The 15,347-nt window shown below is 42.5% G+C and overlaps 2 protein-coding genes across 2 annotated transcripts in view; both read left to right on the top strand.

The window, feature by feature from the left end:
• Nucleotides 1-353: 353 nt before the first annotated feature.
• The window catches only part of LOC124269324, a 30,826-nt gene continuing 15,832 nt past the window's right edge, over nt 354-15,347 (top strand). The window contains exons 1-2 of the mRNA XM_046704334.1: nt 354-692; nt 12,889-13,032. Coding sequence (XP_046560290.1) covers nt 620-692; nt 12,889-13,032 — 217 coding nt within the window. The 5' untranslated portion in view covers nt 354-619. The remainder of the gene's footprint in view (nt 693-12,888; nt 13,033-15,347) is intronic.
• Nucleotides 4,465-5,896, top strand: LOC124269323 (MFS-type transporter clz9-like). Its single transcript, XM_046704333.1, has one exon. It carries the CDS (start codon nt 4,957-4,959, stop codon nt 5,839-5,841), a length of 885 nt encoding a protein of 294 aa, XP_046560289.1. The 5' UTR covers nt 4,465-4,956; the 3' UTR covers nt 5,842-5,896.

The raw sequence follows: 15,347 nt of genomic DNA, 5'->3' as shown, positions 1-15,347 counted from the left end.
AGAAAAACCTGACGAATCTCACTTGTTTACGCAACATGTTTAAGCCTGTTTCTTATCATATAGAACTTTTCTGAAAGGTTCAGATAAAAAATGGATACTAGTTCTCGAATAAAACTATTTGTTCATAGTTTCAGATATCAAAGTGCGGTTAAGCAGAGACCATATAATAGATGGTGTCTTGGATAAGCGACAACGATTTGCCATTTTGCAATGCTATTATCGTGAAGCATAATCTCATGTCACGAAACATTCTGCTTGAGCAGGAACTAGTAGAGACCACTCACAAGAAGATCATCTGCCCAGGCTTTGGGAAGACCGCTGACCAATTACCGTTTACCAACAAACATGGCGTGACGAGAAACGGGGGTGTGCCATTGTTGTGCCATTACCACTTGTCAACAATTGCTTCGATTCTACGCTCAAGTCATAAAGCGCCCGGACTGACGACACAAGGGTCATGTGACCATCTGCCGCGTGCACCCACGACTCCGTTGATTGGTCACAGACAGCCACGCAAGTCTTATAAAGTCCTCTCTCCAAATTTAACGTGTTTTCATTAGCAACAGTCTTGGCTGTACATATACCCCTTCCCTGCCGGAACCATTCTGAATATACTACAATGAAGTCTCAAATCACCACCTATGTGAACGTGGTGGTTCTGACAATATGTTTCAGTTTCTTTGTCGCAAAAGGTAAGTTCCATGTAGTTTACTGGTTTATGATTTATGAACTTGATGGCTGAAATTAAATGATTTATGTTGTCCATGCCCTTGTAAATGCATATCTGGATAAAATTTCGATTTCTGTGATAGGTTCGTATTTTTATACAATCATAAGTTTCTTATTAAAAGTATCATCTTGATTACGATGAGCGCCATTCCAAATATTGTATGTGTTTTGTTATGCATCGTACCAAGAAGCATAATTATATGATGTAGGTACACATGCTTCAGTTCATTGGGTAATGGGTGTCACCTGTAGGGCCGAATGTGTTTACCCTTTTCGCGAACACCTGGTGTCATCATTGATTTTCAGTGCTCCATTCATATAATTTTCACATACATTTACATCAACTAGAATAGGTCTTTGAGAATAGTCAGACTGGGTATTCCTTTGAAGTGACGTTTTATATTTGTTTCTATATTATTTCCTGTTAAACAAACTATACTACACTGATTGTTTGTAGGACCGGTATGTTCACGTTGTTAAAACAAGTCGAATTCGATTCACGTGAATTCCATTAGATATTACCGTTCGCAGAACAAGATATTTGCTGATTTCAATTTGATAACAATGTCTGTGACATATTGATATGACCAAGAGAACATGAAGTGAAAAGCTTAAATTATTAGTTATTTCGATTTCGAGAACCGTTAGGTTCATTAGCTGTAACGGTACTTGTGTGGTAATTTATATTTAATCATAGCGTTACATATTCATGAAAGTAGAATGCTGAGCAATTGCGGAATAAATGTCACCCAATGTCACTCGCATTCTGACACGTTTCATAGAGCTTGCGTTAGAGGTAAAGGTGAAATATAATCACACCAGCTAACAAGCGTTGATTGTTACTCTGATGCCTCTATAATCAGCAGGAAACAATGCGAATGTTGTAGCTATAGTTTTCACGTGTGTGAACCATGCATACAATTATATCATCCATATTTGTGAGCGGTGGGGTAACCAAGCGATTAATCCTAAAGCGCTCGCTTGTCAGGCCGAAGACCCGGATTCGATTCCCCACATGGGTACTATGTGTGAAGCCCACTGCCGGTGATATTGCTGGAATATTTCTAAAAGCGGCGTAAAACCAACTCACTCACTCATACATATCGGAAACATTCATCATAGGAATGGTTATTTGCCAAATATTCACAGCATCATGTGAGCACGTTTCTGAACGACTCCTTTAATGTTGATATCCAGAAACGTGCCTTCAACTGGACAATGACTTTGGTGCAGTGGGTTTGCTGCGCCAATATAAGTGAATTGTCGCACGATAACAATGCAAGTATGATATGTCCAAGATATTTTTATGGATGAAACTTCTTTGTTAATTTCTCTCACGACGTTTCGAGACCATTCCAGGTCCCTTCATCAGGTGATGAAGGGACCTGGAATGGTCTCGAAACGTCGTGAGAGAAATTAACAAAGAAGTTTAATCCATAAAAATATCTTGGTGAAGGGACCTGGAATGGTCTCGAAACGTCGTGAGAGAAATTAACAAAGAAGTTTAATCCATAAAAATATCTTGGACATCAATGTACAACTTCTAAATGCCACTGAAAGACAAGTATGATATGTTCTATACTGAGCGGGGGCGGTGGGGTAGCCTAGTGGTTAAAGTGTTCGCTCGTCACGCCGAGACCGCCCCCTTGGTGTAGTGGTTTGAGCGTCCGCCCGGAGAGCGGAAGGTCGCGGGTTCGATCCCCGACCGCGTCATACCAAAAGACGTTAAAATATGGTACTTGTTGGTCCCTGCCTGGCGCTCGGCATTGATGGGTACAAAAAGGACTGGTCGGCTCGGAATCTGAGTTGGGTATTCATGCTTCACTGCGGCATGGTATCTCAGTGGGCTAGCACTATAAAACCAGCTTAGGTCTTGGCTAGTACAAGCAGCCGCACATCCACATACACACGCATGCACGTTGTCATATGAGCGAAATATTCTCAAGCACGGCGTTAAACCCAATTTCACCTCACCTCAGCTCGTCACGCCGAAGACCCGGGTTCGATTCCCTACATGGGTACAATCTGATTCTGGTGTCCCCCGCCTCGATATTGCTGGAATATTGCTAAAGCGGCGTAAAACTAAACTCGCTCACTCAGAGGAATTTTCTTATTTGAAGAAATTAATTATATTGAAAATGAGTAGTACAGGGTAAGTAAAGGCACTATATCGCACCACACTTCCCTAAATGTAAATAAAGCACTTTTCTCAATAATACTAACTATCTAACTTAGGGAAGCTATCATATAATATATTCCCAAAACTATAACGTGTTTAGATTACAATATTGAAAGAAAAAGTTCGAATGAATTAACGCAACGTTGCATTAAATCGACTCCCGCGCCCTCTACCGGCCGAACATTATTTCAAGCGAACCTCATAGAGTTATTTCCATTGGGGCGCTCTTTACGAATATCCTACGCACAACTTGTTGTGGAAATCAGTTCGGCAAAGACCCACAACACCGCTTGCGACAGTTTTCGATGTACGGAGCAATTGTCTACATTCCATATATGGCAAGAGTTCTCTGTTTGGAAGCTTCATCAATTTGATCAATAGGAAGATAAAGTGAGTGCATATGCCCCAATATAATACTATAGGCCCAAATATTGTCGAAAATGTGTGACATTGTGCCTTTAATATGGGCGAATACCATACCAGGTCTAACCTGGCGCATCCGCTGATTCAGCTATGGTGAACCATGCGAGGTGCACGAAGCACGCTCTTTTGTGAAAATGCGACTTTGTGGTGTCACGTGACCACAATTTGTGCCTCACCAACAACATGTGTGCAGACATTGCTGGTGATTATGTTACGGTTAAATAATTGCCGTGACAAAAGGTTTAAGAATCCCCTTTGAACCAGCAAAATATAACACAGACAAGTCTAAAATATTCAATAATATATTGAGCAAACTATCAGCAAGCTACAATGAATCACAATACAGGGCCTAGATTTTCGAAGCTCTCTTAGCGCTAAGATAGTCGTAAGTTAATGTTAATGTATGGCACTTACGACTATCTTAGCGCTAAGAGAGCTTCGAAAATCAAGGCCCAGATTTCTAGTACAATGCAATTGAATCACAAATCTAAAGTAATGGGTCACATGTAAAATATTAACTCACCAGAGTAGTATAACCACAGTGAGATCAGATATTCTAAATAGAGCTTGTTTACAAATTAGAGCAGTCAGGCACAAAGTGTCAGGGTCAGACGATGGCGATGTGACGAAGGACAAAGGCAAACAACGATGGGCTACTTTTCAGTGAAAGATCCATGTAATTCCGTATGTTAGTCCGTGTGTCAGTCCTTGCGTCGCACCACACAACAGCCAGCCTGACACTGACACAGATTCTCGAACTTTCCAGCAAAGCATGGCTGTATCATTAAACACTTAGATCTTTCTCGAAACATGTTGAACATACGACACGACGATGTCAACACATAAACATCCGATCAAGGGAGGTAACTCTGGAGCGCTATCATAAAGGCGTGCCGCTAAAATACTGTTGCCACTGAACATATCCTCAAGTTACCATTTTTCGACGTTCTCCATTATTCGACGACCGTTATTATCGTGCGATTTTACGAGAACACGTGCGAGGTCAGAGGCCACAAGGCGCTGTCAACAACAACACAACCTCCGCTACTCGTAAAACAAAATCTGGCACAAATGGAAATACGAAAGGTAGGTTAAACATAAAAGTACACACAATACTCCCTATAACACTGAGATTAGTTATTTCAAAAAAGATCTCACTTCTAATGTCGGATTTCTCTGCTTTGAATTGCTTCAATTCACTCAAAAGTCAATCGTCAGCTAGCCCAACTAATGCCTTCCGTAAATACACACTTTTTAATGACGTCACATGGTCGGCGCTAAAAAAACTATGGAAGGTTGGAAGGGCCACTTCTTACGATCAATTTCTTTAAGACGAATGTGTAAAATGAGCGATGGTTAACTTGATAATACATAAATACCATTATTAATGAATTAAATAGGGTAAACAGTGGTGGTATATATTGTTTGCAGCCACCATCATCGGCTAGAGGTTCCTATAGAGTTGGGTACTCCCAGGAAGATTTGCATAACGCATACATCATGGTAGTTGAAGAAGATGTCGCTGTCCAACAAGCAGCAACACGATGGGGGGTTCCAATTACCACGTTAAAAGATAGAGTGAGAGGGAGGTCCATATTGACACAATTAAATCCGGCAAGTCTACGATGTTCACACAAGAGGAAGAATCACTTCTTGTCGACCATATCAAAGTTATGAGTGAGATCGGCTACGGCTACACGAGGCAAGAAACAATCAACTTGGCCACCGATTATGCTCAATATTTAGGTCACGGGGATAGGACCACGCGCCTCAGTTTGCGATGGCTGTACAACTTCCTGTCACGTTGGCCTGAGATCGAAAACCTGAAACCTAGAAAATTGGAATACGCAAGAGCAAGAAGTGCTACTCGCTCATCTGTAGACAATTATTTCAACGAGCTGGAAAAGATCATGAATAAATATAGTTTCCAACATCGTCCTCATCAGATTTACAACATCGATGAAAAGGGTTTACAAACTGACATTACGCCACCGAAACTTGTTTCGTCAACCAGGTGTAAACCGCAGGCTGTTACAACTGGAAAATCCAAAACTGTAACTGTTATAGGCGCTGGAAATGCTTCTGGAAATGCAATTCCACCGTATTTCGTCTTCCCTGGTCAACGCATGCGTGATGACTTGATGGAAGGTGCATCCCCTGGTGCTGACGGAACTGTATCTGAGACTGGCTGGTCAAATACAGACATCTTCAATATCTACATGAAGTCTCATTTTGTGAAATATGCTGCCACAAGCTCGGCTGAATCTCTACTTCTCGTCTTGTATGACGGACACAAAAGCCACGTCTCTATTGGTCTAATTCAGTGGGCAAAAGAACATAACATTGTTCTGTTTGTTCTGCCGCCCCATACCAGTCATCTGCTGCAACCACTCGACATTGGCTGCTATGGACCCGTCGAAGCTGGATGGACATCTGCATGTCACAGGCACCTGCGAGAGTCGGGCGGAAAAGCTATTACCCGATATGATGTCTGCAAGATCGCCTGTTAAGTCCTTGCTTCAACTCTGACGCCGCAAAACATCAAAGCATCCTTCAGACGATCTGGCATTTTCCCATTTAACGCCAGTGTTGTATCAGATGAAGCTGTTGCTCCTTCCTTGACCTTCAAGTCTCATAGGTCATCGAGGTCACAGCTGATATGGCTCAGGACCGTGAGTTTCTTGGTAAGAGAGGGGACGAAGTATTAGAAAATGTCCAGACAGCCAAAGTTCGAAAAACGGTCAGAAAATTGTCGGAGGAAAGCCCATCACTGAAAAATGACATCACCAAGAAACTCATTGACCATCTCGATGAACAGAAGAACAAGAAACCAAGAAAAACAGCTGTTCCAAGCACATCAGGGGTCGCAGGGGTTGTAGGGCGCAGCAGACGTACAACAACAACTGAGGCGAGAAGGCAGCGGGCAATACCTCGTTCCGTCGTCGAATGATGGAGAAACCAGGGTATATGACTCGAAGTGTGACCCACAACCAACACTCAAAACTTTAAACATCGTGACTCATAATTATTATCACCTAACCAATGTTATTACAAATTACAAAAAACACACTCTCGTAACAATTAGCAAGCCTTGAGAGATTAACAATTCTCATGCCCTGCCGGACACATGTTGAAGATGAACGTACAATTGGTATGCTCCAGGCAGGCCAGTCTACTGTGGCCGTTGTGCGTGTGATGAGATGCAGTAGACGGACAACTGACAAGCATCAAACGAAAACGACATATGATCGCCCAAGGTCAGGATGGCCATGTGTGACGTCACATGCAGAGGACAATCAAATTCGTCAACGTCATTTGCACAATCGTTTTACGTCCGCAACGTCAACCAGTACGGGGTCGCGTAACTGCCTGACGTCCATATTTGGGGCCGTGCAGTTTCTTTTTTTGGTCAAGTATATGATTTTTTTTAGGCTGCATTCAGTTAATTCATTTTCATTGGTGACTGCAGGCTGATATAAATAAGCTGGATATTTCTTTTTTTCTTAAGAATCTTGGCGAAATTTTCTGTGTTTAGCTTTTTTCCAATCCGAACAGAATTTCCCATTCACATGCAAAAGGGAAGAGATCAGAAAACAGAGGAGCACAATTAGTACCCATGGAGAGGGCTACGTCTTTCCTATATGTTTTAGCCCCAGAATTTACATAAATGCTTTCAGTGAGGTAGTTAGGCATTTTACATATTGTTTTCGTATTATCTTCACATGACATTTTGTTTCATTTTTAACTATTCACCCTAAACGTTTGAAGACAGTGTGTAACTATGGTCTCACGTTTTGTAACAAAAGCCTCATGGATCAAGGAATGAAGTGTTTCCTTAAGTTTTCCTTGCAGGATAGTGATCTACAACGCTGAACAATCAAGTGTATTGACAGAATTGCGCTTGGGCCCTTTATCATAGTGCTAATACTCAAACAGATCCTTTGAGTTTTTGGCATAAATTCCACGTGCCTCAACCACTTTCTGTGAATCTGAAGAAAGTCTCTTGCTGATTGTTTTAAGAATTATGGTTAATCTGTGAAACAGGGATTTGCTGATACATTTGCCGGGCCCAGCAAAACGTCTCTCTTTGTACGGTTTTTATGGAGTTTTAAAATCAGTACAAATGAGGAAATCTTGGCGGATTATATAGTTGAGCCCAAAAGTTGAGTCCTCGTCTGTAAGAAGAACGACAAACTTTTCAAGCTGGGAAGCCAAAGTATGCAGGACAGCTGGCTGGACAGAATGTATTAATTCTGTTTCCTCTGTGGATTTTATTGGTGACATCACGCACTGACCATGGACAGACTGACCATATGCTTCGACAACATCAATAACGATTTGAAGTTGTGACCCCAAAAGGCAGGATTGTACTCATGGTAGTTTGGTCCATATCTGACTTCATAACGGAGGGGCTTATTGTTAACAGCAGAGACGTCACCTGTGATTACATGACCAAGAGATTGGATTGGTTGGTTTCTGGCTTAACGCAGCAATATTCCAATTACTCAGCAATGTTCCAGCTATGTGGCGGCGGCCGGTAAATAATCGAGTCTGGACCAGACAATCGGCTGACTGACTGACTGAGTTTGGTTTTACGCCGCTTTTATCAATATTCCAGCAATATCACGGCGGGGGACACCAGAAATGGGCTTCACTTATTGTACCCATGTGGGCCAGACAATCGGGGGATCAACAGCATTAACATTGGTCTACGCACTTGTGGCAACCCAGTCAGCGAGCCTCTTACGACAAGCATGGGTTGCTAAAGACCAATTCTAACCAAGGTCCCACCAGCGTGATCAGCGTGATTTACAGCTTGAGCCGCCTTGACCACGTTCTGCAACAGGGTCCTTGACCTGACCACTGTAGGTCAACTGGTGTTGCACAGGAACTTGAAATCGTTTGAAATAATGTGGGGCATTCTGTGAAACTGGTAATTATCCGAGGATCTTTCTTACATGTAAAACACCAATGCCTCCTTTTTCATGAATTTCAAACTCAAGAACGTGTCGTTGTTTAGTTAGTGGACTGTTTCGGGTTTGGTCAAATATCAAGAATATGCGTCGACCTCCTTGGGAGGCCAGCTGAGTCAATAATTTGACGTTTAGCATTTCTTTGATTAGAAAGACTGCCAATGTCTTTCATTTTCATAACTGTAACACAGCAGTTGAATCCAGTGGTTCAGCCTTGTATTTATGGCAATAAGATGGATGGTATATGTTCCGAATATCCTAACCATCCTGCAAAGGATGAAGTGATTTTCAGAAATGTTGGTTGACACAACCCGAAGCATTTCTCTTGATGCCCAATCAATGCTTGATGACTTATGTCGATAGCTTCATCGGTAGTGTCTATCCAACATTCGTCAGTCCTCACAGAGTACGTTCATTGTCATATTTGGCGTTTTCAGTCTAACATAATTGAATTGGTCTTCAAAAAGTTTGGGCAGCATGTTTTAGCTGTTACGATGGAGTTGAGTTCAAGATCCGTTATCAAAATAGGACAGGTATTGTGTTTCGGATAAGTTCAAACGCAAAATCACCTCCAAGTTCACTGAATATTTTTAATGATGTTAGTGAATGAATATTTTGTTGTAAATAGGAGTTGCCTTCATGTTTCGATTTCATGACGATTGCCATATAATCGTTGACTCTTTTTATTGAATGCTACTACGCAAGTGATATCGTTGTCAGATGTGTATATCTACTTGGTTCGTGTAAATAAAAACGTCCTATACTATTAACACCTCTATGGCAAAATTAGAGTAGACTGAACAAATTCGACCATATCAGGAGCATGTGCATATGATCATATGAGTGTCAAATGATAATGACTCCATGTGTTCGCGAGAGGATCCTGTATCCTGAGTGTACACATGATTCATCGTATTTCATTTATTATGTTATCGATCGCCTATAAGAGTGATCTATTTTATGGGGTTAGATTTTAACCCGTCACCGATGTCTTTCAATGGGGTTGGGAATTATCGATATGCATCGATAGTGGCACCGCTTATATAATATTATTGTGTGAATAAATATGCAACCCTCTGGCTTTTCAGACCTCCCACACAAATATATTCTTTAGATGCTACTAGTATAGTATAGCCCCCAATACAGTAATAATAATAAAAGTGCATTTATAATGCGCTAAACTCCATTCACTACATGAATGCTCACAGCGCTAACAAGCTGAAATCACAGTCTGACATATTATTACCCCGGATAACCCAAGCTGAGGAGGCACTAGAAGGTTGATAGTCACCGGAAACCCATTTTCTGGTGGGTGAACAGAGGAAATTTTGAACAATCTCACTTGCCTAAGGGTCAGGACTGACGTCCTAGAAACTCTCAGGAGTCAAGTTGCCAAACACCCATCCAAGGACTCTCCGCGCTCAACATTGTTTAACTTCAACTGATTTGTGACCTGAGCTCTATGCACAGGACCATACACCAGTGCTGTCTGTTGTAAGTGACTGTTAAATTGGACGTTTTGGCTGTAGGCTGTTTATCCTTCGCCCTATGACCTACACGACGGGATCGGGTTAAAATGCAGTTGAGGAGTTAAGTATCCTAAGTGTCATTACAGAGATACATATCACAGGAAGTAATTGCTACCACTTGATAGTAGGAATGTCACAGTCTGCGTAGTCTAGTAAGGGGATGATGTTTCGCACGTACATCAGCAGCAGCAGTCAAGTCATCTTACCGCCTGGAATGAAAAGGTCAGATCGTCAGAAAATACACGGATTGTAATGTGAGCATTTATCCACTCCGTTCTCTGGAAAAGTGTTGTGTGATTTATTGTTGTCATTGCAATGTCGTGTATTGTCTTTAACGAAGCCCATTCCTGGTGTCCCCCGCCATGATATTGCTGAAATATTGCTAAAAGACGTCTTCGTGTCTTGAGACGTCAACCCCGGAATGTTCAAGAGCTTGGCTCCATGTTGGTATAGCAAAAGCGCAGGTTGCCTAAAGCTATGTTCGCGGGTGTGAACAACGTTGCATTACTGCGAGAGAGGGCATAGGCGGTACCGAACAAGCTACAATACAGATGGCTAATATGTGTGAAATACAACAATGACCCCGTCGTGATACTGTTGGTTGTGGAGGGTGCACCTTAATGCCTAATCAAGTTTTATTATCTTGCCTCACACATAAATGTCATTTTCTGATTGGCTGAGCGCTCTTCTATTATTTTCAATGTACCCCGCTTACAAGCGAGTAACATTTTCTATGTACCATGCTGGGAATGCCGAACTGATTTGGTACTTCGTAGTAGTCATTCTCTATCTCGAATAACATTGGATCACGTATGATGTACGGAAATTACCGATGTTTTCCGAATGCAAAGCGATGGAAGGGAGATAAAGATATATATGTTTTTCTTGTCGTCTTGTCGTCTGGAACTCCATACTATGAACCGATACCCGTGCTTCAACCAGTTCAAAGTTACCATTCAGGTACTAGTATTCGGTAACATAAATATATTGTTCGATGGTGCCTCGGGGCCCATGGGTTGATGTACCCTCGATGTTTCTTTATGTTCCCCTCGACCTTCAGCCCATGTCCCCCTCGAGACCAGTGAACAACTTATAGCGTACGCACTGTTCCATACCACGCCACGAATGCACTGTGCCATACTACCCCACGAATGCTCTGTAACATAACACGTCAGGTATACACTGTACCATACCACGCAACGGATGCTCTGTACCATACCACACCACGAATGTACTGTACCATACCACACCACAAATGTACTGTACCATACCACGCCACGAATGTACTGTACCATACCACGCCTTCAACGTACTGTACCATCCCACGCCAAGGATGCTCTGTACCATACCACGCCACGGATGCTCTGTACCATACCCCGCCAAGGATGCTCTGTACCATACCACGCCACAAATGTACTGTACCATACAACACCACAAATGTACTGTACCCTACCACGCCACGAATGTACTGTACCATACCACGCCACGAATGTACTGTACCATGCAACGCCACAAATGTACTGTACCATACCACACCACAAATGTACTGTACCATACCACGCCACGAATGTACTGTACCATCCCACGCCAAGGATGCTCTTTACCATCCCACGCCAAGGATGCTCTTTACCATACCACGCCACGGATGCTCTGTACCATACCACGCCACAAATGTCTTGTACCATACAACACCACAAATGTACTGTACCATACCACGCCACGAATGTACTGTACCATACCACGCCACGAATGTACTGTTCCATGCAACGCCACGAATTTACTGTACCATACCACACTACAAATGTACTGTACCATACCACGCCGCGAATGCACTGTACCATACCACGCCACAAATGCACTGTACCATACCACGCCACGAATGCACTTTACCATACCACGCCAAATATTCACTGTACCATAGCAGGAATGCACTGAACCCTACCACGCCACAAAATGCTCTGTGCCATGCCACGCCAGGCACGCACTGCACCATACCACGCCAGGCACGCACTGTACCATACCGAGGCAGGAATGCTCTGTCTCATGACATCCTGAAACGTACTGTACCATACTGCGCAAGAAAGGTCATGATTCAGAGATTGGCATGACACTGCTACAGGAATCTCCTTGACTCTTTCTTGGCAACGATTAGTATCGTAAAGGACTGGCCCTTCTGGAATTTTGAAATGACATAATGGCTCTACGCAGAGACTTGCCATTGTAAGGATGACTACTTCAGCTGGGGTTCACTGTAGTTGGATGTTGTAACAGTGATCAGTTAATGCAATATAGAATGCAGATTGATCCGTTAACAGGGCAGATAATGACATGGGCTTGGAGAATATGTAAAGTACTACTAGTAGGTTATCATCATCAACATCATCATCATCATCATCATCGTCAACACATCAACATCATCATCAGCATCGTCTTAAGGTCAGTTGTAGTATGGCTAGTACCCGCCCAAAGGAGTTGAGAATGCAGGTGCAATGCAAACAGATCCATTGACCATGCAACCTGTTATGGAATAGTAGTGAGTGAGTTTAGTTTAACGCTGCACTTAGCAATATTCCAGCTATTTGGCGGAGGTATGTAAATAATCGAGTATGGACCAGACAATCCAGTGATCAACACCATGAGCATCAATCTGCGCAATTGGGAAACGATGACGAGTGGAGTAGTAGTAATGGTAGTAATAGGAGTAGTAGGGTAGTAATAGTAGTGGTAGTAGTAGTGGTTATTGGTTGGTTGGTTGTATAACGCCGCCATATTGCAGCTATATCGCGGTCTGTAAATACTCGAGTTTGGACTAGACTATCCAGTGATCAATATCATGAGCATCGATCTACTCAGCTGGGATACGATGACATGTGTCAACCCAGTCAGCGAGCCTAACCCCCCGATCCCGTTAGTCGCCTCATACGACAAGCATGGTTACCGACCCGGATCTTCACGGGTCAGTAGTCGTAGTTGTAGTTGTAGCTGTAGTGGTAGTGGTAGTGGTACTAGTAGTCAAAGATTGACGAAACAGTTTATTCCAGCTTTCTCTCCCCAGTGTCCGCCATATACTGTGTACAGTGCAGCAGCGAGACCAACCCATACTGCCAGGTGCCGGACATGATTGACCCCATGCCTTGCCCAGCTGACCACGACTTCTGTGTGACCACTGTTGTCTTCATGGGGAACTTGATAAGTGGAGGTGAGCAGTCGTTTTCTATCTGTTATGGATTAAGCGTGTGTAATTGTCTGAGTGGATGTAACGCCGCATTTTACAATATTAATGTTAATATCTGCAGATCTAAGTGGTGTATAATTTTGGTCAATCCCACAAGCACGAGGACGGTGGCCAACTTGGAAACACATTCAAACAAGTCTGGGATTCGAATCCACAGTCTCTGCTAGGTACGGAGGTCTGTAAAGCAAATTCCATCTCTTCAAACGACTTCAGGGCACGATCCCTTGTGGAGTGAATAAAAGAGGCCGACCTTTTACAATAAAATACATCGTAAACCACGACGGAACCAGTGTCTTTGAAATCCGGATTAAGGGATTGCAGTGGAAAACGAATAGTGGACACACAGTAATGACCCATTAAGCGGATTTAAAGAGAAACAAAACTTTAAGTTGTTCAGCCGCGTAATCACCGGATACCAACTAGCGTCAACGACTCCCGGAACAGTAGTTTGGATCAGCTGGGGAGGACCTCGTTGACAACTAGGGGAATCCCCTTGAATTCTCATATTTGATCGCATTATGCTTACAAAACATTTCGTCAGGCAAACTTGTATATGTGTGTAAATGTGTATGAACAGATATCTACTTCTGTATACAGTAATTACTTGTACGTATTATTTTGGCACAATGATGTTCAGTTAATGATCTCAAAACTGTAACAATCACATCTTTGCGCCTCTGTACAAACACCATACTTTATTCAAAGGATTAGCCGGTAATACGTTGATTGGAGATGGGGCTGGGGAGGCACAGAATATTTCAGGCACTACTGAAGTTCGCACGTCTTGAGACCTACTACATTCCACGAGTATATGGTAGAAAATTAAAGCAGTCCTGTTTTAAGTCATACTCATCTATGCATACCTGGCTGAGCCGAATATCCATGACAAGTTCCTGCGACTTAAGTTGAACCATGTGATCTAACAGCCAACACTTGTCGGGCACCTTTGGATGAACCCTCAGTTACAACAGCTGCAGACCAGAAATTGCAAATATTTGTCGCAACATTCTTGCCAAATTACTTGATCCGCTTGTCGAAAATTGTTTTCTTCCAATTCTGAATTCTCTTCTGTCAACGATATGTCTGATATTCCATAGTATTTTTGTTCATGTAATTTCAATATAAAATCTGATTTGCTGATTCAGAAACAGAACTCAACGATAAAAATCATTTGTACAGATTCAACGTTCACTCTCGATGTGAACTTTTCATTCCTTTACATTAACTGTTGCGTTTCCAAGAGCAAAGACCCAAAATCAGGTAATGAAAACAATAACCGGTTCTTAATTAAGGAGCTGAAGCAAGAAAAGATATATCCTGGATAGAACTTTGCTTTAAATTAAGGTCCTCTGGGCAAAACATCAATAATCGATCTGGAAAAAAAGAAAACACAAAAGAAAAAAAATCTGATTCTTTGAAGTCAAATTTAAAGATTTGGCCAAAAAGGACAAGAAGTTTAAACATATATCTGATATTCAATACAGATGAAAAACATTACAGGCAACTAAATGCAGCCAAAGGCCCGCTATGGATTGCAGTGGGGTTTTGGGGGAACAGTTGTGCTCTTTACCCGGCAACTGCAACAAAGTAGTTGCTATGACTGCCAAGGATCTTAAAGGAGGAAAGGGTAAGATGAGAAATTTTAAAGCTGACGTTTTTGGATTAGTAGTGCGTTATACCGCCATGATTGGTCAAACATTCATTCACTCGACGGTCGACGGGGCATATTGCGTGTGGGTCTCCCTATGGCGATTTCAAGGAGTCTGCCCCATTTCTCCAAGCCAGCGGTCTCGGCGGTCTACCATATTGACGTTCATGTATCCCTATCATGTCCCAGATATGATCAGTGACGAAAAGATTGCTGGCCATGACATTCTATTGTTGTTGTGTTTCCGGAGGTGAGCGTTGACGATTCATGCACGGTGGATACGGACGTAGTGGTCATCAAAGGTTAGACGTCGATCTACACGAATCAGTCGACCTTGTACTGGTTTTCAATTCAACACATCTTTTTACAAAGTTCTGATGTTCGTATTTAAAGCCCTCCACCATCATCATAAGGTATCAACCGCGGAGAATGCTACAATCCGCTTCCACTTAGCAGCTAACCAAACCCCTAACATCTTCAGGCATTCCAGCATGAAGTAAAAGCCCTGCTGATCCAAAGAGCCTATCACCTGCGCCTTTGAGCCACCTTTTGATTTTAGGCGCCATATAAATTTTAACTTTATTCTTTTTACTCTGTTGACCTCTGACGCCCTGGTCTAAGTCGACCGTCA

Source organism: Haliotis rubra, unplaced genomic scaffold (genome assembly GCF_003918875.1).
Source record: "Haliotis rubra isolate DU_JTF1 unplaced genomic scaffold, ASM391887v1 Scf144, whole genome shotgun sequence".
Classification (NCBI taxonomy): Eukaryota; Metazoa; Mollusca; class Gastropoda; order Lepetellida; family Haliotidae; genus Haliotis; species Haliotis rubra.
Note: the sequence above shows the minus strand (reverse complement) of the source record. Positions and strands in the feature narration are given on the sequence as shown.

Bases quoted from the DNA above. Each gene is read 5' to 3' on its own strand.
- LOC124269323 (XM_046704333.1), top strand. From the start codon at position 4,957: ATGTTCACACAAGAGGAAGAATCACTTCTTGTCGACCATATCAAAGTT.